We start from the raw sequence: 26,848 nt of genomic DNA, 5'->3' as shown, positions 1-26,848 counted from the left end.
CTACTGTATTCTTCTTCTCAATCAAGTTCAAAGTGTCGCGAATACTTTGAACTTGTTTTCTTCCATTTTCACTGTACGCCGTATACAGGAAAAGGGCCACGCGTAGCTTGTTATCGTTGCACGTAGCCATTCATTAATTAAATGTAAAGCATATGTAAAACGCATGATATAAAAATATAATTGCGCAACGAGGACGATGTACTGCCACTCTGTAAATTTGTCGATCGCCCATTATTCTCGTCGAAATTCAATTGCGGACGCGCACGTGAAGCCTGTTTTTGTGATAACCTCTGCATGAATTGAGAGTTGTTTTCAGATGAAACTTATTTTATATTATTTATTTACATCACTTCTTTCTTTCATATCTTTTGCTCTTTATCAATTGAATGCTTATCTTTTATCATCATTCACGAGTTTCACTGAGACATTTTCTTTCTTTTTTTATTCTTATTTATTCTGAATATATTCTTATAATTTTTATGTTGCATTGTCATGAATTCAAAAAAGTACGTATTACAAATTCTATTTGACATACTTTCGTCGCAATGCAGATCGCCACGAGTGGAATATAAATAGAACGTTGTTTAAAAAAGTACGCCAACTTATATCATCGTTTTTATTGGAACGCTATTATAATAATAACGATGCTGCAAATAAATATCATTTGATAAATTATTCCCTCGTATGGAAGAGATTTATTTTTATTAGATTTTATATATTTTGTTTCTACACATTGCATCTCTTTTTTTCTTTCTACACGAGACTTTAAAATCCCTCGTCTCTGCACCATCGTCTCGAATAGCGATTCTTTTTTGCGAAAACAAGAATTTTTTTTCTGATTAATCGAGAGCTGATCGACCGCACTGTGCATTCTCGAAAGCCCGTATTGTTTATTCCACGATTGGTAGACGCGATTGAAATCTTTCTCTCCTGTCGACCTTTGTCTTTCGCCTCTTTTGATTCAGAATGTCCAGCCACAGGCTGCAACCGTCCATTTAAAATATTACGTCTTTTCCGTAAATTGTCGAGATATTCTTAAGTACTCTTTTCAATCTAATCGTTAAATTACTGGTAAGAAAAGTAATGATTATTTGAGAATAATTTTCTGAAAGATTTAATTCGATATTTTTTGACATCGATATTTATACCCATGATGTTACTATTGCATTTTATAGAACACAAATTTTGAGTCACCCTGCATAATATCGAGGCTGCAATTACGGAAATTAAAGCTTCAGTGAAAATAAGTAATTCCAGAAAGTCAACTGTTTAATATTTAAACACAAATAGAACTACTCATGTGCATAATTGCAGATATCTCGACACAGTGCTATATAGCGGTAATCATAAATTCTCGACGCAACGACGATATCGTTACAGATTAAAGTAGAACAAAATAACACGTTTCCCTTGGTAGTTCAATATTTCAGCAAAAAATCAAAGACATATAATAGGCATATAATACAGAACTATTTTAGTTATTTGTATACATTGCGGTTGTATCTTAAAATTATTTTTGACGTTTTTGCGATAAAATTAAAGATATATCGCTATCGCGTAAATATACCTTAAAAAAATATAATAATTTCAGATATAAACGCAGCGATGATTAATCCTGCTATTTGTGAGGAAACGACTTGATGTGATAAAAACACGTTGGCGCGTTTTGTTATGGCTAGTGTGCGTATCGCGAAAATCTCATCACTTAAGGCTTAATAACCAGGATACGCAGATTCCAACGAGAATGCGCTCATTTATTTCCGCGTCTTTTGCCGCGATAGTTTTTCCTCTTTTTGTCGCGCGTCCGCTTTTTCTTCCCTTGCCCTTCGAGTGCGAAAGACCGAGCGCGAAAAAGAGAGAGGGACGTCTGTCGGGCCGGGTCGAGCCCGCTAAAAAAACGCCAGTGCGAGCCACGATGACTTTCGGAATCATTTTTCAAAATGTCTGCCTCTGCCTCGAGGGGGGTGACCCCGACGGGCGGCGGTGGCGAGGGGGACAGGGGGGTGGCAGAGGGGTGGTCAACCCCCGTGGCGTAGGGTGGCAAGATGGCGTCGCACGGTAAATCGATGGAGGCTAGTCACTGCAGGCGCCCTCGCTTTCACAGCTCCGACCCCCTTCCCCCTTTCTCCCCGTCCAACCCCCAGACCACCACCCACTTTGCTTCCCCCCCGTTCTCCCCCTCATTTTCGAGCTTCACGCAAGCGCTTGTACCGTGAACGTCGAGTCTTCGGTCATCTAAGCATAATTTTGTACGAATCTACCATAGTAACCTGCGTTTTGCTGAAAAATATAAAAAGTAATTTTTATATTTTTTTTATTCACGGAAAAAAATCAATTTTCGAGAGGACTTCAAAAAAAGAAATGAAAATCTGGCTTATCAATATATATTTTTCTTTTCCCTTTTCTTTTATTCTTGACAGAAATCTCTACACGAGAAGTCTAGTAATATAATAATATTTACTAATATGAACTTACCGATAATTATATTAGAGTACATCAATCTGCAAATAACGTGATAGTCGAAAGTAAATGAAAAGTTTGCGGGAAAACGCAAGCCGATCGCATTCCGATATGATTTTTCCGATAAACCTATCTCATTTTAATATTCAACATCTGTAAACGCACCGGAACAAAGGCGATAGCCGCTACAGATCGGGTAATATTTGTATCGGATGCATCCCGCGAAGCGCGCACTGTGTACAATAAAAATTTCAAGCGGATCGTTAAAACTGGTTTTTTATCCCGCGCACTGTGCGAGCGAACCTGTTTGATTCTCTGTCTGAGAAATGTAACCGCCGAGGGCGAGAACCCGCCGCGGCTTTTAAAAAGAACACACGCCACAACAGGTTTCCGTCTCTTAATCCTCCTGCGCTCGTTTAACAGTCTCTCGCGTCAATGTGCAAATGAAAATTTTCATAGACACGTTAACGTCGCCTTCCTCGTACCGGCTAATGCTACGAAATTTTCATAAGTGCGCTAATTTCATTATACTAATTAGAATATTTTAAAATTTACGTAAACGCGCGACACGGGGGCCACACCGTAGGACTCAATTACGAATAAAACCCGCGAGCACGAGCGAATTAAATGTCTCGGTGGGAAAACACGTGTTTAGAAGACCGTTTTCCTAGTCATTTAACATACATGTAAGTTGTTTCTCTCACGTGTCACTCTCTATATTGCTAGTCGAAGACGTATGCAGAGCGAAATACCGATTGATCAAACAGATGTTCCGATATCGTCTATTATCGGAAATCCACGTCAGATGTTTGACATTGATGCTCGTCTGAGATTTATGCATGTCGCGAAATGTGTTTTGATTATACTATAGATAAGCATCGATATAGTCACATTATAAACTCGATGTATTTTTCCAATATTCTGACATCTTAAATTAATATCGATAAAAAAATATTATTGCTGTGAATTAAACGTATCGATTTGACAAACTGACATATTAATATCTTTTTAATTCGCTGACGTATTAAAATATATAAACTTAAACACAATATTTATTATTTTTTTAAATATCAATTTTTTATATATTATATGTATCATATATATATACTTAAGTATTGTTTACTAAATTAGGTTTAATATGAGAGCGAAGAAAATATATTTATTTCTGGAGAGTTTGCTTTTAAATCTTATCTATATTTTGCCCTATATCATAAAATTATTATCTTTTGAAAGTGAACGTATTTGTTCTTACACATATCATGTTGTCATATAAATATATATTTAATGCAAATAGTATTTAAAACGCGATTAAAAAGTCAATATATATGTGAATAATTAATATTTATCGATGTTTTATAAGAATGATTAATAATGCGGATAACAAGATTGATATACAAATGATTGATTGTCCAAAATAAAGTTACAGTCAAAGCGTGAATTGCGTAAAAACTCCATTTACTTGATAGCTTAATTATATCATTAACCCGATATTAACTCGATAATTAATATAATAATATATAGAGAATAATAATTTACTTAAAATATTAAACTCTTTCAAGGGATATATCGAGATTTTATAGAGAATATGTATGTGTGTGTGTGAATTAACTAATTATATATTGTATTTTAAATACATTTATTATTTAAATTTAAATGATTTATCGAATTATTACGCTGTATTAATTTGCATTTTCATATTTTTAGTGTTTTGCATGCAGTTCTTCTCTCACTCTTTCTCTCTATATCTTTCTGTTTGATAAAATATCCATTAATATTTCTACATTACTTTTGATTCCTCCTTTTAATTTTTAAATTTTTTTAAATCTTAATAAAGCTTTGTTAAGTTAAATCATTTGCTGATTAATCGCATCGAATAATCTACAAAGATTGAAACAAATTCACATGACACATACGGATAAATGACAAATTCAATATGATAGTAGAATCAGACAATGCGAATAGGATAATGACTTTGAAAAAATAAATGATATCTTATCAAAATTGATATTATTAATGTGATAAATAATCTCTTCTTAAATATAATGTGTTTCAAAATACTGAACTGTGCGTACTTTAAAGATAAGTAATTTTTTTCTGACTACATGTATATGTTATATTCATGTATATTTGATTTTTTATATTTGTGAATTGTTTCAATGAATAATGTATGATTTCTGTAAATTCCTTATTAATAATAAATAAATTTTTTAAAATTTATTTAAATATCGTTCTATTTTACTAATTAATTGTTTCTATTTCTTTATCTGCTCTAATTATTCATTTTCAAATTTTTTTTATAATATATTTTTTTTTAATATTTTCTCACTTTTTCTCTTAAAAATTAAAAAATATAAGTTTTTTTTATCTAAGTACATTCGCTTATTATTTATCATTTGTAAATTTGTATAGTATCATCATTTATAAATTTATATTTTTTTATAGAAATTAATCTCTTTCCTTAATATTTAGGAATAGCACTTTAATTTTTTTATATATTTTATTATTTTTCCTGAAGGCACTATGTTTATAATTAACGTTTATAATAAATTAAAAATTAAGATGTTAATATCTGATAATCAAATATAATCAAGATTTATACATACTAATTTTTTTCATTTTATTAAATTTGATAATTATTTCTTATATCGATAACTACTTTCTCATTGTGTGAAACATCTTTCAAAATATATTATATTTAAACGTATTAGAGCTTGTTCGCGATAATAAATAAGCATTGTCTTTCAGAGATCTTCTTTCTCATGAATCCTCTTTATCAAATTCTTTTTTTTAATTGCAATAGAATTCAGATGATTATAACTCTGTTTTGCATTTGATATCCTTTTATATATTGTTTGAGAGAGAGAGAGAGAGAGAGAGAGAGAGATATTTCAAAAAGTAGTTGATGTAGACTATTGAAAGCACAAGATAAACGAAATTTTAGAATTCAGAAAATATGCGTATAAATATTGATGTGAATGTAACATAGACTGGATATTTCAAATATTATCGAGCAATCACATAGTTGCAAAATATATACAATTGCAAAATAAAGAGATAGGAATTTATCTTATCATTAAAATTGTCCATTAAGATAACTGTATATTAAGATAGCTGAATATATAATCGCTTTATAAACAGCTGTACAAGCAATGTTAGTAGCAGAATAACGACAAACATGGAGACACGTGTTTTGATTGATCTCTTGCTTATCTGCGCCGCGACTGGTAAAAATATTTGCCTATTTTCTCTAAGAAAAAGATGAATTTGTACGCTATTTTACATTTACACATTGAGTTTCTAAAATCTAAATAGAAATATAAATTCGTTGCGTGCAATATATTTTTATTTTATTTATATGACATATATATTTCTCTCTTTTTCTTATTTCTATTATTTCTTGGAAGTAAATTTTTTAAAGAATCAGTTTTTTAAAGAAAATCGATAGCAAAATTTTATATAATAGAATATATTTTAGAAACTCGATATTTTCGAAATGTAAATATCTCGAGCGTAATGACACGTTTATATTAAAAATATTTTATGATATTTTCCTGCGAAAAATAATAGAAAAATAAAATTCTTGTACTAAAAATCTATAAAATTCAATGACACTCAACAAGAAGATGTCTTTTTTCATTTTACATAACGTCATACGTTATGAATTTTATATCCGGATTGTAGGACTTTCAGTGGAAGAAAAATCTTATAATAATGATATCTTTACTTCAATGGATTATGCAATATTTGAAAAAACGATAGCGTACGTGTATGACGATAACGAGAATTTGGTGGAACTAACATTGGATGACGACGTAGAGAGTTTAGACGAAACTCAAATGGATATCGCAAATCGTGTCTTGTTCTTCTTATACACGAAAAACAATCCTGCTATACCAAAAACACTTTACATTAATGATAAGGATGTTTTGAAGAATAGCAGTTTTGATCCTACCAAACCAACACGTTTTATAACTCATGGATGGATGAATTCTCGGAGTAGCTCAGCATGTCTTCTGATTCGCGACGGTATGATGGATTTGAATTATTAATGAAAAATACAGAATGCGATTTCTTTATATAAATAAATATAAAGTCTAATTACATCAGAAGATAATATCAAAACAGCTTGTCTTAAATTGTCAACTTATTGTTTTTTATGCTGCAGCTTATGTGAAGAATGAGGATTGTAACGTTATTGTCGTTGATTGGAGCAAGATAAGCATGAGGCCTTATATTTGGGCTAGCAAACGTGTTAGCATGGTCGGTCAATTCATCTCGACCATGATTGATTTCCTCGAAGAGCAAGGGATGGATTTGTCGAAAACCATACTGATCGGTCACTCTCTTGGTGCCCATGTAGCTGGATTGGCTGCTCGCAATGCTCAAAGCGAAATTAGCTTCGTTGTGGGTAAGTTTTTAATGAATTACATAAATTTAAAGTCTTCGACCAAAAATATTTTACGCAAAAAAAAAAAGTGCTATATATTTATTTTTTATATCCTAATTAATTAAATCATGTACGTAAGCGTATAATAAATTACTTTCTTGTCGAATATCACTAAATTTTATAGATTCGAGAGATTTTTTAAGTATTATTTTTTACTTCTTTTTGTAACAAATATTTATTATGATATATTATTTTAATGTAGATATGTCATAATACTCGTGATATTTATATTCTATTTTTCATTAAATAAAGTTATATTAGTCATGTTAGTTATATCGATATCAATTATAAATATCCAATGACATAACGCGAACTTATGCCATTCCAGGACTGGATCCAGCTTTGCCCGGCTTTTATTTAGCAGGTCCAGGATCCAGAATATCGAGCGGCGACGCGCAGTACGTGGAGATCATTCATACGAATGGCGGTCTCCTCGGTTTGTTGACAGCGATCGGCGATTCTGATTTTTATCCTAACGGAGGACAAAAGCAGGTCGGTTGTCTACTGGATATCGGCGGCGCGTGCTCTCACGCTCGTTCATTCAGATTCTTTGCCGAGTCCATCAGCAGCCAGTTAGGATTCCACGGAAGAAGTTGCAATAATTTCATTCAATTTAAACGGGGCTTATGCAACGACAGGCCTACATCCCTCATGGGCCATAAGTCACAATTGCATGCGCGCGGTAACTATTATCTATTGACCAATTCAAAATTCCCGTTCGCAAATGGTCCGATCTTGGCATAATTGTTCATAGAGAGAGAATCGGAGAGACAAAGATAGAGATAGAGAGAGAGAGGAGAGAGAGAGGGAGAGAGAGATGAGATGAAAAACTCATGACTATGGCCGTCAGAGCGGAGAATTCTGGATTTGGAAATTCATTGCGGAACAGGAAGGAGATCCGCGCTGGGCTAAACTCGTTTCTCCCAGCAATCGATCGGACGCATTCACGGTGCGTAATTTCGTTTCCGCCCGCAGCGGCTGTTTCAAGCGCGAGTATTGCAAGCTCTCGTATCTCGCACGCGCGCGCTATTCTTATAATCCCATCTAAGCCGGGAAATCGATGGCTACTGGATCATCGGTATCATTTATTGAAAGAACAAAACAAAGCATTAACGGCGTGCCGCGCGACGTTTTGCTTTACCATCGACCCAATTATCAGTGTAAGCGCAAGCAGGGGAAGAGATGTATTTTGCGAAATACGTCTCATATGACGCAGAACGCAACGTAACATTTTATTGGAAATGCAAAATACTCGGAGGAAGGATACTCTGTGTTCTAAATGCAAACCAAGTCGGCGTTAAATATACATATCAATTTCTCTTCCGTTGTCCGTTTTCTCGCATACAGCTCGAACGCGCTTCGGTGCGTACCCGCGTGCAAACATCCACCGAGATACATGGCCTCTCGAAACGCGAATTGCTCGGACCAGCTGCGAACTTAGTCGCGGTGCATTAAATTTTATCGTAATATATCTCGTGTATATCGTGCATAGCAACAAAGATAATAAGGCGATACGGAAAACAGTTGGATTAAACCGCGCGTTGAATTTTAGGCTCCAGGCTGTTTCAAGTAAACAGACGCAGATATTTATCATTTTGATATAATGTACGAGCTAAAGTTGAAAAAGAAAAATAAAAGCAGTTTTGCAAAGTAAGAGAAACCGTCTCGCTTGTAACGAGAATCTTTTTCGTCAAATAATTTTAGCGTAGATGTAGACACAATGTTGATCGCAGCAGCTGCGATAATTACGACTGATATCTAATGTATTAATTGTAATCATTATTCTTCGAAAAATCGGTTAAATATTCTGCTTTTCGAAATTATAATGCCTGATAATCATAATCATTTGCGTAATGTTCAATACAATGAAATGTGATAAGATTTATACAGAGCACTAATGTACAAATAAAATTATTATATTTTTACAAAATATCAAATATATGCCTCTTTTATTATATATCCCATTTTTTATTTTATACTCCATTTTAAATGATATATAATTCGCGAAAAAATTTGAAACTTTAGAAATTTTAAAACTTTTAGAACCTTAGAATTTTTAGAATTCTATACATAATCTTATGTGTCATACATCTTATGTGTAATATACAGGAAACATTTGAAGAAGTAAAAATATACGGATATGCAAAATATATATTAAGATACATATCTGTCGAAAAATATGCAGTACTTAAAATTACAGATTCTTATTTAAAAATTTTTTGTCGTAAATTATAAATCATTTAAAATAATTTCAAAACTAAAATCTATAATAATCGGTTGCTCTTAGTTATATTGTAATAATTATGATGCTTTGATCAAAAAATCTTTTAATAACTGAATATCTTTTATCAAACAGCATTTGAATTGTTTCGTAAGATTCAAATGAAATACAAATGCTGAGTTGTAATTTATGTTATATAAAGAATATTTACATTAGATATTAACATTAGAAGCATAAAAGATGCCTTGTCAGTATATCAAATAATAATATATATTTGAGATAATTGAAAGACAGATGCATACACATGTTCAAAAGATATTCGTGTATTAATATTTAAAATCCTATGCAATTGATATAGAATGCTCAGTTTAAAACAATTGATTCTCATCGCTAAATTATGACGTGATATCTATAAGCGATAAGGTGCCGAATGTTTCCATTATAAATGTATCTATAGGTTGTGTGTATCAATTGTTCGCGCTCGCAATTGAAATATCTGCGATAAAAGTTGGCGTAGCCGAGCGAGTTTCATTAACTAGTGAACAATAGGTTTGCCGGATACAAGCCAGCCACCTGAGATGAATAAGGGTTCCGAGCTGGGATAGACAGACCGAAAAAATCCTGATGCAGGACGTCCCAGATAGGAATACATTTTCTTGAACAGAAAGGTATTCCTTCGTATATATATATCAAGATCCAATTATATCAAACACAATTTTCATCCTTATCACTAGAGTATCACACAATCTAATATGTCATTTTTTGATTCACATATGTAAATTCAATCTTATTACATTCTATGTATTATTAAGTGACTTAAATCATGTGCTGACTTTTGATAAGGTCAAATTATCGATCAAATTTATTGATAGAATAGTATAAACTTTGTTATTAATTCTGAAATCTATGAGAGTATTATGCACAGGTCATGGTATTCATTTAATATAGTTAAGTAACTATCAATTTCTCTTTTAAATTTTGCTTTATTTTGCATTATTTTATTTTGTTTTAGACAGAATATATATTTTGTGTATATTTGTATGTGTATTTGCGGTTTCTCTATTCTTCATAAAACGAAAAAAATTATAACATCATCTATTCGCTTTAATGTTCGAAAGTGCAAGTCCTTAAATGAGATTTACATAGTCCTAAAATTCAAATACAATTGGCACGTAGAGAAGCACGTTATTCAATTGTAAAGGTAATAATTCTTTTCTTGTCTGACACGGCCTGTCCGAGGTGTAGGTCAAGATTAAAACCCAAAATTGACGTAGAGGGAAAAATTAAAGTTGTAAAGTTTCTGGTATCTATCAACACGAGACGGGTCCATATATCAGCATACCTAGCGTTCGTTGCCTGTATCTCAACCGTGGAAGTGTTGTCCTTTCCGTCGCGTTCAAGTTGTAAGCTTGTCGGGGACTATTTTTTTCCCGGTGCAAAACAATCCCCTTGGCGTTCATTTTTTGAAAGTATCGACACCGAACGAGAATTTATTTGCTCCTTTTATAGTTGATGTGTCGTTCAAGAAAACCATTGTGTGTGTATACATGTATGTTTGTATAAAGCTGAAATATTTTGCTAGAAATATTTAAAAACGAAGAACAATATACATATATAATAGTATATATTAATAATATATATTAGAAAAAAATATTATTAACATTAACAACATTATTTTGTTATTACTAATAACAAAATATATATTTACGCTAGTTTTCTTCACACAGCTGTTTTAATTATTTGTTACATATCTTTTTTCTAATCCCTTGATAAAAAAGGATTAAGAATATATATTAATATTAAAGGATATATATTATATTAAAGGATTAAGAATATATATTAATATTGTGTGAAAATAACTAACGTAAATATTTTGTTTACGAGTCAAAAAATTACACAATAATATTTATTATTTGTTAAAATATAGCTTCGAATGATAAATTACAGAATGTCAAGAAGCTACGTATTAAGTAAAAGAAAGATAACTATTATTGCACGAGTATTATCGCGAAAGTCGATGATGATTATCATGGATAGTCTTATTACGGAATCTAAGAGCAATGCAAATCTAAGAGTACAGAGTGTACAATAACGTGATCGTCGTCATAATATTATTCTATCTTTAGCCGGAAGCAATCTTCTTATATCGAAGCTTCCAATTAGGGAGGCGAAATAACACGGCGAGTGTATAACCAACGGACTCGTTTCCGCTGGTCACCCTTCGAGGTAGGTAGGTATATTTAATAATTGCCGCACTTCACTTTTTTTGTGCCTTTGCGGCGACTCGTTTGGTGACCAGTTATGAATGTGAGAAACCGGAACGACGAAGGGTTTAAAAAAAAGGGTCACTTATTTCGAGAAATACGTCTACTTCACGTACGTGAGATATTTTTTATGCATTCGTGCGATCTTAGAAAATAGAATTATTTTGTTGGAAGATTCTTCTTGTCAGATATCTTGAAAGCGATTCACATATTCGATCTGTCATTATCAGTTAATTTACCGGAATCGTTATTGTCGCCGTATATTTTGGGGCGTCCGTGTATTATTATATATGCGCACGCATACAGTAATCATCAGAGTGTGCATCACGAGGTGCTCTTTAATGGCATATATGTATATACAAACTACATAAAATAATTGCTAAATGAATCGCCCCGCTGTTTTTCCCGCCGTTTAAGCGAACTTATTAAGCGAATATTTTAATTAACGCGGCGATTAATCACGTAGATCACACATCTGATCGTCACGTTTACGCAAATATATTATTTACGCATTTCCAAAGAGTATCCATCATATGCCGAGGAAATGAACTGATAATATTGCATTATATGCATAATTGCACCAATTATGGGTGACTTTTGTTAACTAATTATACGAGATTCTGGAAAATTCTGGAAATGTTTTTCCGATAAAGCGTCGAGCACATGGCGGGCGCATATCGAATCAGATGCGTAGATGAAATTTCATAATCGCGAGAAGGGAGGAGGCGCACGAGAAAGAAATCGTAGGGCGAGTAATGGGAGAGTGGACGACGAAAACGCATAATTTTAGATCGTAAATACGTAACCCGAGCTAGGGTGGTCATGCACTTACGTTTAATTGGTTCTTATGACGGTCATCTTAATTGACCGAGCGACTATTATCGGATAGGATTACCGTGTATTTATACGGTACCTTATGGTCTTCAATGTGACTCAACTCGATTTAGAAAGGATCTTTCATTCTCAGAAGTATACTAGAATCTATTTAATTAATCGTAATAAGATATAAGGCGTGTTCATGTGCATGCGATATATAAATGCTTGATAACTAATTAACGTTTGTTACGGGCAAGAAAAATTGTTTATAAATAATCGTATATTCTTTGATGCATATAAGAGTACGATTCATGGTAATCTTGAGTTTCTAGAAATCGTTGTAAGAACTCGCGAGATTTTTCTCGCATTTTCAGGAAGCGATGAATAAAATCATACGTGACGAACGCCTGAATCCGGCTACACGAGGTTTTCCAAAAGTGGTCAAGGTGGGGGTTGGGTGGACAGGTCGTTAATAAAGCTTGAAGAAGGGCCATTAATCACGGGCTATCTCGGAGTCGAGCTTGCTCGTGTAAATACCCACGGAGATATTTACCCAAACGCGCGTAAGTTGTGCGTACGCGTCGTCATCTCTCCCCTTTCAATCCCCTCGTACGTCATCACGCGTCTTCGACTACGACGATCAATGTAAAGAACTCGGCGATAAAAAGCGAAAAAGAGCTGGACGGCTGGGAGGAGAAATGGGACCGGGGATGAAGAGGAGGGTACCTTCAGTCCAAATATTGGCTGTCCATTTATCAAGCGTCGAAGGTTCGATCCGCGCTAATTAGCTTTCTTCCTGCGCCACGTCTCGAATTCCGCTCCTGCATCGCGCGCGACGATTCGCGCATATAACGCTCCTTTATTTATTGCTCTTTTGATCTTGGATGCATTGATAAACTACCGGCTCATATCACGAATACGATTCGTCGCCGACTATTAAATCACATGTTGACTCATTGACATTAGTTTTGTAAGAGTCAGGAAGAATTGAGTTGTCTTAGCAAAAATCATATTGCACCTTTCAATAGGATTTTTGTGCTGTCTTGATTACTTTTTTAGAATCAAAAATAATTCTGCGTATAATTCAATCTATGAATAATTGTTAAAAAATATGTATTCGTATTGCAAAATATTATGTAATAGAAATAATACGTGTTAAGAGAATCACATGAATTTTTTACAGGTGATCTTTCATTTAATACAAATGAAAATAGATAAATGATATTGTGCGTAATTATTCTTAATCGTGAAATTATTTTCCTCATAAAACTTGTTTATTTACTTTTTATAACTTCCAAATTCTAACATATTATAAGATTATTAGATTATTCTAAGATCATTAGATTTTAATATCGATTATTGGTATTAATTCAATATGTGATCTCTCTAATTTCAAGATAAAACAAATCTTTATCTCTAACAAAGTAAATTTGATGAAATTCGATGAAATTTGCCAACACTAATTAATTAATTATGATCTTTGATCATCGCGATGCGAAACGATGATATAACGAGGTTCACTGGAAATTCGTTGGAATTTCCCAAAACAAAAATGGTTTTTTACCTATCATCTGTAATGACGCACGGTTAACAAAGATGGCTGACTACAAACGCTTTATGTCTGCGAGTGTATATTCACTTGCGCACGAGCACACCCACATACATACACGTACATACGTGAGACACGGAGACGCCATTGGGAAGATAAAATCGCCCATCGCCGTCGCGGAGGATTCAAGAATCGGAGCACGAACGAAACGATATCGCGAACGGATTGATGCACATACGACTGACTGGTGATGCAACATAAATTAAACTGCATAGGTCGCCTGCACACCCCAATCAGCCCGGTGTCCCATGGTCATCCTACAGCATTATCGGGCGCTCGTGTGCGTGCGTGTATGCGTGGGTGGGAAGCGCCGCGGCACGCTCTCTCCGCGCTTTTGTATGCGGCAAAAATTGCCATTGCGTGAGGGTTACCAGTTCGCAACTCGCATCGATGGGGACGACCGCCAAAAATACCACCGCCTATCGGTCCTATCCTGATTACACGCATTCGCTTTCTCTTTTCCATCCCCTCCTCCGATTGAAACGTGCGTATAAACGTAAAGAAATCTCATGCTTCTCACCATGCAACTATATCTCGATTAAATGCGCGGTGTGCGATTTTTTATCGTATTTTGCCAAATCCATTAGGTTACAAGTATAGCTTCAGAATTAAAAAAGTACGCTGCTTTCCGGTATGTAAGAATTTAGAAACAGCATAGAGTGGTTGTTTGAATATTTCAATGCTCATGGGCAGAGGAACCAATGGAAAATCCTCGAAGCATCGCTCCGTTGTTAGAATATTGCACGCGATCTCGAGCATCGAGGTAACGAGGCAACAAATATTTTTCGATATCGCCCGACAAAGAATCGGAAACGTTGTCGGAAACAAAAATGACACGACCGCGTGCACGCGTACTCCACAAAAGTGGCCAAAACGGAAAAAGTGGATCGGGAGACACCATCGGGATCCGAGTACCCTCGGAGGATGCGTTGCGCAAAATTGCATTTAATGTTGCCAGCGCATCAGGCGAGCGAGGCAAAAAGAACGCGTGGCAAGAGAGAACGAATATATAAGAGAACGGGCGAGAAAGAGACGAAGAGACGGAATGAAAGAACAGGAGCAACAAGGATACGAATTAGCGAAGAGAGAGAGAGAGAGAGAAAAGAGAAAGAGAGAACAGAGACAACAAGAGAGGGAGCGTTGCTACCCTTTTAATTGAAAACTCGAGTGTCCTCGCGATCTTAATTAAGAGTTGAAAATCTTTAGCCCGATCGATTGGACAAACGGGGAAGGCCTGATCGGTCGGTTCGCGCTTTGGCAATGATCATTCGCAGTGTGCACACTTTACACAGCCATTTCCGCTTTTCGTTCTGTGACTCTCTTTCTGTTATTTCTGTATTTATATCGATCATCGCGAGGAAAACATAAATCAATCATTTTACGAATTAGAAAAAACTATTATCTATCTTGTTCCTAGTCTATCCATTTTAGTATTCAAACTATGCCTTATTTAGATCAATTTTTATAACAAACAATTGCAAGAAAATTTTCTTTCTACAAATTTTTCAGAACATACCTATGTCTTTGCCACAATATCATATCTTTCTCTCTCCTTCTATGTCAGTTTCTATTTATATTGTTTTGCGAGGAAACGTGTCTCGCGCGAACTGGATCAAAATCGAGCTTTATTAATCAACGACAGTAAATTGCAGCCATTTCGCGAATCTTGACGAAGATATTAAACGAGCCGCGACGCGCGAAAGAGTCGCGTATCATTCCACGATGTTCGAGCTGCTCTCGTCGAACGGATGATCGATACTCGATGGTGCAAACGGCTTCGCCTCTCATTTGTATCGTGACAGCGTTATGCAGCAGCTTCCTCCGTTGGCTAATTTCAACGTAAAGCGAGACGGCCGCCGGGAATATCAATAACGTTCGCGGCAAAACCCCGCCGCGCCGCGTAACGATTCCGTTGCTGGGCTTCTCGTTGTTTAGATAATAGACTCCGCCATATCGTTATATCGTTTCGTAATGGATCTACGTACGTTTTCGAATGTAAGCGACTGCGGCGGCGGCTTGCTCGTTGATACTTTTGCGGAAAACGATACATTACCCCGAAATTATTGCTCTTCCTGATTCAACCGCTATTCATTATTGTTTGAATTAAGATTGAAGATTTCGTTTGTGGCAATTTTACCTCATTAATGTAATATAATGAATCTTAACATTACCGAAACGGAAATCTATTAATGTAATATAAATATGCAATGTTTCTTTAGCTTGTGTTTGATAAAAATAATATTAATACGATTAAAATAATATAATTATAAATAATGTAAGATATAATATATGTCGTTATACTATCAATCAAACTCTTCCTTATTATTATGCCGATCATAATTTATATTTTTCTTCAATTTGAAATCAAGAGAGATTAAAAATGCGCCTGTAGAGTGCAACCTGTGATACAAAGCAGCGTCAAAAAAGATCATTCTCTGGGCACATATATTTTATTTCATATCTTTGTTTTCGATGAGTTATGATTTTTTTGCAATTTTTTATGTAATTTTTTAAATATTTTTCTACGATTTTTTAAAAGAGTACTTTTACATATTTTTATCTTACATATAAAATGAGTTTCGAGGCATACTCGTCGTTTCATCATACTATCGATTCGATTAGGAATCCTCATTGCCGACTTCTCCTACCAAAGACTACTTAGAAATATAATACACATGCGTGAATATTGATTAGTTGATGCATCTACAGGTAGATGGCACCATCGACCTGCTTAAAAGGGGGTCAAAGTATTGTCCGCGAAATTGTGCGGGGGAGTAACGTTGCCGAAAATCTATTGACCAATCTCGATTTTCCGCGGAGAATAAGACCATAAAACTGTTTTTTACATGATACTACAACATTAAGATGCTATTTTATTACTTTTGATTCTTGTTATTATAAAAAATTATGTTATTTTAACAAAAATATTATTTAATATATCTAAATATCGTTGGTTTTAATGTAATACAATTTAATTTGGATAATATGAAAAAAGAATGCCTCTCTATATTTTGGTGAAATAAAGAGCAATAATATAAAAATATTGTATTAAAAGACACTGATAATGAGTTGAAAAGAAATAATATTGTATAAAAATACGTAATATATAGTTTATAAATATAAGCTCTTTAAATGTAACAAAAGATGTCAATAATATTGCATATGAAAATGAACCACTCAGTAGCTCATCCTTGAAATAAAATCGATCAGTCGATCGAGTTCTTGAGAAGGTCGCAACGTTTTCCCCGACAATGCGGGACGGATACAGGGGATGCAAGTACGAAGTTTCGCAACCCTTCGACAAGGGTGCATTGATATGAATAGTCTACCCCTGTCCTTCTCGGGGGCCAATGAATCCCGCGCTCTGACAGTCGCGTGTGTCCGTATATGTGAACCTATTATGGCTAAGATTGGCTGATCTCATTCTATCGGAAACCTCTCAACCTTTCTAAACCTTCCAACAACATCCTCGCCGTCATTTCGATAAATTATTTCTGAACGAAATCAACGATATCGAATTTTCGGAGTGCGTATTTCTTTTCGAATACTCCATGGATTATTCACGGTCTCGCTCACGTTAAATAATACAGCATCCTAGGAATTATCGTGTACAAATCGTTTCTAAATTACCAAAATGGATATCCGGCTTCTAACACTATCTCACGATTTATATTAAAATGTGCAACTATCGATCCTTTTCATTTAGATTCATTAGAAAAACATTCGACAATGCTACGTTAAAGTATAATGTGTTACAAGATTAAATCCTTGGGTATGATAAATTTGCGCTTTTTTTAGCTTTAAAACTTGCCAATAAATGGTAATGGATAAATAATAAGTAAGAAATAAATAGATGTTTTTGCTTGTACTTCGCAGCTATTTAAAAATACTATTGTATCACATCCGCCATATATGTGAAATTATTTTTATACTATATATAATATCTTTTTTTCTATCTGTTTATATGTTAATAACTTATTTTTGCTAATTATATTTGCATATCATATTTGCATATGAGACTACTTTTTTTCTTACTTGTTATTGCCATGAATTTTTTATCGAGAAAAATCTATTTATAACAGGATATTTACGCTCAAAATGCAAAATTGCACAAGGGAGACTGAACCATCGTGTAAATGGTAGCATACAGAATCATGCGCACAGAGTTATATGTCTCTCTGCAGAGACGACAAATAATCATTATTTGCACGTCAACTGTATAACGCGAATTTATTGAAATTAAATTTAAATTATTTATTATTTATTTATCATCCGAGCCAGTTAAATTGTAATTATGTGGTAATTGAATCAATCAGTTACCATTAACTTCTATTTTATAATAAAATATGTTATTAACTAATAATTATTACCGCATCACAAATAAAGTATATAAATTTATCTCTCAAGAGAATTTCTACTTGAAGAACTGCCGCGTTATATCGAAGTTAGTTAATATCGAAATATATCGCGGACTTAAAATTTCAGAATTTATACTTTCTTCTCGAAATATACATTGCTTAAATATTACATGTTTGTTTATCACAATATAATATTAGATTGTTTTATAAACTCTATACATCTTACTATTAACTAATCCAACGAAAACAAATGATCGAACATATATAATATTCAATTTAATTTAACAAATTATTTATAAAAATAATTAAGCTTATTATTATACAGAGGAATACACATATCAGCGTTGAATATTACGTATTCATAAAAACGGGAAGAAAATTCACGCGCGTTCTCCTTCGATCTTTCGTTGTCGATATCACGACAGACCATTAATTCTGCAGAGGACGTTTTCGTCGCAGTTATCGGCGATGACCGACGTCCACAAGGGCATTAAATATACCGGACGCATCTGGACACAAAACCCACGGTATTTGCACGCGACCATTTATAACTGGCTAGTCCTGCCGTGGCTACTTAGCAGATATTTTACAGTGAAAAGGTACCCTGCGGTGAAACGAGTTCAAAAGTTCACGTGAAAAACAGCGTCAGGAAATTGCTAGGAAATGGCTGGGAGCGGATGGTCACCCTTTCGACGCGGTGACTCTCGTCCCTGCCTTCGGTCCTTATAATAACCTAAACAGCTGGAAGAAAGGCCTTTAAAAGGCCAACACGCGTCAGACTTAAAAAACGGGCGCCGGGTCTCTGCCAGTGAACGGGGTAGCGTTGCAGAAAGGAAATTAAGACTTTTCTCCCGCACAGATATTTCTCTCTCTCGAACGTTTCTGTTATCGCTTATTACTTGAATCTTCGTATATGTCCAACCTTGCGAATACGCGCGATTTTTTACACTACAGCTATAATTGGAGTGAACGACAAAGTATCATATTTATGACGTTTCAAGGTTTTCCAGTCAAATCAGTAGTTTACGAATTAATATATTTATTTTATGAGATCACAACTCACACACATACACACATATACCCTTCATTAAATATTATTTCCCTAAATATGGTCAAAAGTGACAATTTGCCTTTTCCTCCTCTCGCAGCATCGATTATCATATGAATAAATTATTATTAAGAGAAAGAGAGAGAGAGAGAAAGAGAAAGGCAGATACAAAATAAAATACATATAAATAATTTGTTTTGATAATATTTCAGCTTTTCATAAAATTATTGCTATTGTTTTAATGTATATGATATAATATTAAAAAAGAACTTTATATAAAAATAAATTTTATTTAAAAAAAAACTATGTAATTTAATTTCATTAAATGATTTAATTTTATCTAATTTTATTCATACCATTCGAGAAAAAAAAACATTAAAAAATCAATCAATTTAAATCATCTAATTTTATTCATTACATAAACCTCAAAAAGTCGAGAAACCTATCCGTTATGTTGTACAAGAAGAGAGAATTCAGCGATACTATTTACTTAAGACAGTAAAGCTGAGATTACACAAGACGAGATATAGCTCGCTAAGTTTACTTTGACCGTTTCATCGTAAGATCAATTTCTTTTATCGCAGATAAAGGTTATTACCTTTCCAACATCGCACTCGAAGATCCGGCTTATGGCTCTGCCTTCGAACATTTGTTCTTTTTCTTTATTTTCACATTTTACGACTTATGACATCGTATTCGAAGTTAAATTATGTTTGCAATTTAGACGTTGCACAAAGCCGAAGTATAAGAAACGTCCTTCATACGAAGATAAAATTATATCGCACAAAGCTTCATAAAATAAATATTTATTTTAAAGGAAAAAGATGCAAACTTTTTCTCTCTCTTTTCTCTAACGTTTATTTCATGAGAAACCAATGGGTATCAAGAAGTAAAATAACGTCGAATTCTTTTGATCGTTCTTTTGCTCGTGCATTATTCTTGATTTAGCTATTCCACCTTATTTTCTTGCGAGAGGGAGGAAGAGAAAAGAGGGACAGAAAAGAAAATACAAGAGAGAGAAAGAACGAGATATCAATTAACAGTAAAACGCGTATGTCGTGAAACCACTACATCATCACCACCTTCTGGACGACCGAGACGAGGTGGGAAAGCGAGGATAACGCGCGGAAACACGCGCCTGGCGGAAATAATACGAGTGCCAGGAAAGACTTCGTCCGCTCTTTCCCACTCCCTTTTGCAAACTTTCCGACGTTCTTTTTCTCGATGCGGTGGCCAGCTCGAGCATACTTTCTCCACTTAAACTTTTCGCGCCGGCCGCGAGCGGTATCCCAGCCAGCACTTCTCTTCTCGTGCGAAAAGATTCATATACATATACTGTGAACATCACTGCGCGAACAGACCGCGAGAATAACACGACGTCATGCCCTCGATTTCAGCATTTTACAGCCGAGAAATCCTCTTACACGAGAAATAAAGAGTCGCGTAAACCATGAACGTTCTTTCGCGGAGCTTGTTACGATCGCTTCGATCGCCTCGCGAATTTTCGCATGACTTTAAGTAACTTTCCTCGACGGGAGTATATCCTAAAGACATAAAAAAGTAAAGGCGAGTTTGTAGGAAAATGTCTAATAGCAGGAAAAAATTATTCACATTCCTAACTATATGAATAAAATCTCGAGATGTATTTCGTACTTTTTTTATCTATACTGTCAATTTTTTCAGAAAAAATGCACTAACTAAAAAATAACATATGTCAATTTACAATTTAAGTGCGATGTGCGAGCGCTGTTGTATTGTTTTTTTCCAATATACACGCGACGATAAATAAATAGCGCAAGCGCGACAGTGACAATCGTCTTTATCAGAGACTCAAAAATCGATTAGACAAAATCGGATTAAACATTTGTTTTCACAACATCTCGTTACAAATTATGATCAATTAATTTTGATTTTTTTTATAATTACTCTGGAATATACATATATATTTTATGACACATAAATTGCACAACGTTCGTACTTATTTCTTTTTAAAAATATCTCGTTTTAATATTTCGTCTTATAAAAATTTGTCCGATTCTTGAGTTTTACTGATCTCGTACGAAAGTTGCATAATAAAATACCGTCAAATGAGAAACAGTTGTTTTATATAAAGCAAATGCTAGCAGCAATTTCGCTCTTCCTTACGACGACAAAAAAAATCTGCCACGCGCTTACGCGTTTTTTCGATATAAAGAAGCTACTGTCCGGAGTTTATTTCACGGCAATCTCTCGCCTTGATATTTTATGCTTAACGCATCACGACGTGCGTGGCGAAGCTGAAAAATCAAGCTAAGGGTGGCAAAGAGCAGACAAAGTCGACGCATCTTGTTAAGCGAAGGGAAACTTTACGATATTCTTTTCAGTGCTTCTTCATCGTTTCGTTTTACGGATCATCGTTTTCTTTCAGTGTCGTAGATTTTATTTAACTTGTAGAGTATACTATACGGGATCACGAATTATGGGGCGTTCGAATTGTGGGCAAATTTTCGCGATCCTTATCGAGAGTACTTTGTATTCACGTTCTAGAATATAATCGGGATTATTTTAAACTCCCGAAATGTTCTCGAAATAATTGTTGCTGTCCTCGATTAGCATTTAATGAGTAATAAAATATATATGTTGCACGTTTTAATTAACAGGAAGAATGTGATATCTTAGAATAATAATATGATCTTTCGTTAATTTTGCATGATATGTTATTTCTCTCTCTCTCTATTTTGATATAAAAATTTATCGTAAATCTACGTAAAGAAATTGCAGCGAATACAATTAAAAATCGTTGCGATCATGATGCTTTGTCGCATTCCTTATCGATTAACAATTTTGCATTTCAATGTCTCATGCGTGTTCGAGCGATCTACGCGCAATCGATATATCGAGAGTACTGAGATAATGCTCGCATCGTAACGAGAATTGGGGAAGGTTGTAAAACAGCGTCTAGCCATAGTAGAGACATAGTTTTAGCTAATTCGCGAGAAGGCTCTCTCTCTCTCTATCTGTCGAAATCACCTCCACTTTACTTCCGGAGCAGTTCCGCGTATAGCGGTAACCTCCCGGACGGTCAACCCTGGACCCTCCTGCGCGTAAATCACAGCACTGCCGCAGATCCAATTATCAAATTGTCCGGCACTTCAACCTAGAGAGATTCCGTTCTCTCGTTCGGTGGGGAGAAGAGAGCGATACCAAGCGACGTTTACACCGAAGAACGCGAGCGAGATGACGGGGCAAGCCGAGTCCGCTAACTAAGGGAGCGATAGATCCTACAGGACAAAACCGCGAAAGACGGGACGACGATGTCGGCCAAGATTTATCGCTTAAGTGACTCTCTATCGAGGCGAAATCTAAGTGCACATCGTCCAAATACGAGAAATAGGAAATGTGAATGAGACTCTTTCTTCATTATAGATAAGTTTGTTAGATAAGTAAACACGAGAGCGCCCTATATGTATGTAACATTCATTTATATATTTGATAACGAGCTAATCTATAGTTTCCGATATGAAAGAATATTAATTTCCATCTCATTATCACTCCGGAATGATCAAAACAATATAACTGTCGGAAAATTTTGATAGTCTAAATAATTATTTTAATACGAGATAAATGATGAAATGAAATTATTGCTTATTGAGCATCTCTTATCTTTTATTGGAACTGATCTCTTATTGGAACTGATTTTTCAATTGAAATTATACATTTTAATTTTATGAATAATATTATTACATACAAAGATGTGCAATAATTTACTGTTACTAAAAAATTATCAACTACAAATTGTCTTAATTTTAAAATTCTAATTTAACAAGTACTTAAATTAATGAAAATATTGTTTTAATCAAATTTGAATTGCTTTAATTATATAATAATGATGTACCATATTCAATGAAATTCCTTGTATTTTATAATACATATTCTGTCAAATTATCAATTTGATATATAGAACAATTCAGAAATAATACATCTCTTTTGCTCATAGTTTTGTAAGATAATATGAATAAATAAAAAAAAAAAAAAAATATATATATATATATATATATATATATATATATATATATATATATATTCTTTTACATAATTTATTTTCTATTAAAAATTCCGCAATTAACATTTTCGGGTACTAAACATAGCTGGCTGGCAGTAGTTTTTTTATCTTGGACATTTATGGTAATTTCATAACGAGCTTAATGGTTTCTTAGGGGTTGAGCCGTCGCGTGTAACGGAAAGGAGTGGTTAGCTCGGAAATGTAAGTCGGAAGTGCGTGTAGATGTTGCACTGTGTTAAGGAAAGGGATACAAATGTACACACTCTCTGCACGCAAGTCTAATTCAAACGTCAGCCTGTGGAGGCAAAGGTAATTCATTTGCCACGTTCAAAACACGACAATTCTATTATGATTGCTCTGTGAAATAAGACATCTTCAAAAAGAGATCATAATAGAAACGTGTTTATTCATCGCGTACATTTTTGATAACATATATTTGATTTTTTTAACATAAAATTAATACAGAATTTTATAATTAATGTAATTAGCAAGCAGAGAGCTTCTAACATGCTTTTTCTCATACACGGTAAAGGGAAGTTTGTTTCAGAATAATCGCAATTTATTTAGGCGGCACAAGTGATAATTTATAAAACAGAACTCATTGTAAAATACGGGGAAGAGATAATGCTATATCCAAACATTATCACTTCTTCGAAAGAGAGACTGATTCTTGAGTATGATTCACGTCACTTTAATAATCGCGCGACACATGTTATTATGCACTGCGACATATATACGACATACGACATACATACATACGTCGATAATTTTAAATGCTTGAATCGCATCGAGATAACCCCGCATTTCCAGTAATTTTATCATGAAACGCAGGCTTCGCCGAATGCATCTCACATGGAAAAATGCAATTTCTGCCGTTTCGTACTAGGATTTCCCACCTTATCGAATTCCTCCATTTAATGTTTTGCCTTCGTAGCACGAGCCGAAGAATTTTTCTCCCGGATTTTCGCCCAACTACATACTGCTCTATAATTGCAATTATCGTCATAATGAAATGATTCATCATACATCAGTTAGTCCAGAATCAAGACCGAATTTGATAAACGTTTTAATCGTTTACATTGCATTAAATTACAGATAATGGCGCACTCAATTAAGCGAACTTTACGTATAGAGAGAAAATATTATTTATAGTAGCTATGGGGGGTTTGGTCGCGCGCAGATTGAGTGACAGTGGGAATTAGGCGTTTACATATTTTTGGCAGTATGTTGCATCGATGTTGTTTGTTATTAATATATGTAATTAATACTATATGTACAAATTATACAAATTATATAATATCCATTATATAATATCCAATTCATTATAATATCCATGTACTATTGATATCGTTAATTTAGCTAGCTGAAAATATCTGAAATTCATGAAGATTCAGAGAAAGTAAAAACTAAAATTTTGATTAAAGCATTAAACAGCATAAAAATTGGCTAACATTTTACGTTTTAAACATTTTCACAATAGAACAATATATAAAACAACAAATGGTAATATTTATTCTATTTGTTTTCCATATCTCATTTTGATATTTTATATCTCGTGATATTTGTATATATTATAAATATTAGTAAATTAATTTAACTATTGACTTTATAAAATATTATATCATAAAATTTAAAAAGAAACTATTATAACACACAAGCGTTTGTTAATTGTAATTACGTTATATTTATAAAAATTGTCAGAATCCAAGATAATAAGTGTTCCATTACATTCGATTCTGTTCGATCTTTTATTGATTCAAATAACAAATTTGAATTTTAAGTTAATAAATAATGCGTTTGAGAAAAAAGACATGAAACTATCATCAATTTTCAGAAAATATCCGGAAAGGTTTCTCTCATGGGGGAGGGGGAAGGGGACGGGAGGAACGACAATCAATTGAATCAATTTAGAGAGCGGTTTTGATAGGCCGAATGACACGTGAGCGTGTTACACGGCGCGTGTTCTGAAATATTACGCCGGTGGTGTCGCCAATTATCGCCGACAGCGCGCGAAAAACGTAATGGACGATTACAACTAACATCAAATCGTGACACTTTCGGACAATAAAAAGTTGGGAATGTACAAACCGCTCTGCGCACCCGTGACGCTCGCATACGATGGCTGTTGACAAAACGTGATTATATTTTGCTACATCATTCTCGAAATCGCGGCCAAATATCAAAATAATAACATTATAGCGAGGAAACAAAATAATGATTATCAAAGACTGCAAACTGTTAGCTGCATTAATGCTAAACCAATTTTGATTTTAGCGGTAACATCAAATAATAATTCTAACTAACGATACCGTATATAGAATAATTTATTTTTAGTTAGATTTATCTTATGTGCGTATGTTTAGTAACATTACTAGTATATATTAAATGTATTATTGTGAGACATATTGAATAATGATATTTAATTTTTTGATCCAAATAAAAATTTGATTCCCTCCGTAGCATTATTAAATTATTGCTATATGTTCTTATAAATTTATTTATTTTTGTTATCTTTATGGTTTCGTATTAAATCTAATTTCTGTTTATGATAAATATTATGTCTTCGTCTTTGGTTTGCTCATCTTATCAGGCTTTGAACAAAGAAAACAAGAATACGTGTTCTTGTTCTGATGATTAGATTAAAAATAATAGTTTCAAAAAACAATTTACGCTTAAGAAAAGAAACAAAAAAAAATACCGAGAGATTTATTTGATATTAATTATCAATTTTAATAATATTTTATTGACGAAAATGATTTTTTTGCATCCAAGTCCTGTCTTAATATAAATAATAAGTGTGCATATATTAGATTTAATAAAGTTAAATGCCTTACAGATACTGAAATCTTTCGGAGTATCAGTTATTTCGATCGCAATGAATATATTGGGTGGCTGACGCAAAATCAAATAAACAAAAATGACGTGATTGCGTTACTGTAAGTCATGAGAAAGGGCTTTTGTTATCACGATATTATTTTGCAGGTTTGTAATTTTTTTTGAAAAAATTTTTGTAAAAATATCCTCTAGAATGCGTACAGCTTTACGTAATGTATTTATTCGTTTGAATCCCACGCTATTTACACAACTGATGAAACTTGATAATAATGATATTATCACTGAGCCGCACATAAATAACATAAGATTTATTAAGATCATCAAGGTGCATTCTACACGTATAGATATTTGAAAAGATTATTGTTTCATAATTCTACATATATCGTATACTTGTACATATATCGGTCTATATATAAGCTGAGAAATTATCGGAAAGATTTACAGAATATTTTGAAGAGGAGCAGGTGAGAATATACGAGCTTCCATTTATTTTTAATTTAAAATGTTTCTCTCTATCTTTAACTTTCAATTTTTTTAGTCTTTTAAAAGAAATCAGTGAATATTAAGATGGGGAAACTCGTTTTGCTTCTTTGTTTTACATTACTCGCAATGACTTTAGTCATGGCTTGTTCTCCACCTGGTGCACTCGTAAGTACCGCTATTATTATTCAAAATTGTAATATGTATATGTCTAAGTTTTTTATTAGTGTAATAAATTAGTGTGCACTAATCATCAAAGTCATTAATA

At 33.8% G+C, this 26,848-nt stretch overlaps 2 protein-coding genes across 4 annotated transcripts in view; one reads left to right on the top strand and one right to left on the bottom strand.

Moving 5' to 3' along the window:
• The window catches only part of LOC145977091 (uncharacterized), a 158,336-nt gene that overhangs the window by 120,368 nt on the left and 11,120 nt on the right, over positions 1–26,848 (bottom strand). The window lies entirely within an intron of this gene.
• LOC145977088 (pancreatic triacylglycerol lipase-like) lies at positions 2,213–8,700 on the top strand. The gene is made up of 4 exons (XM_083108759.1): positions 2,213–3,146; positions 6,142–6,486; positions 6,626–6,868; positions 7,236–8,700. Exons 2-4 carry the CDS (start codon positions 6,189–6,191, stop codon positions 7,649–7,651), a joined length of 957 nt encoding a protein of 318 aa, XP_082964885.1. The 5' UTR covers positions 2,213–3,146; positions 6,142–6,188; the 3' UTR covers positions 7,652–8,700.

This window comes from Camponotus vicinus, unplaced genomic scaffold (genome assembly GCF_025532165.1).
Source record: "Camponotus vicinus isolate PSW18456_S1 unplaced genomic scaffold, iyCamVici1.0 SCAF_9, whole genome shotgun sequence".
Taxonomy (NCBI): Eukaryota; Metazoa; Arthropoda; class Insecta; order Hymenoptera; family Formicidae; genus Camponotus; species Camponotus vicinus.
This window is presented reverse-complemented; position numbering and strand designations above follow the sequence as displayed.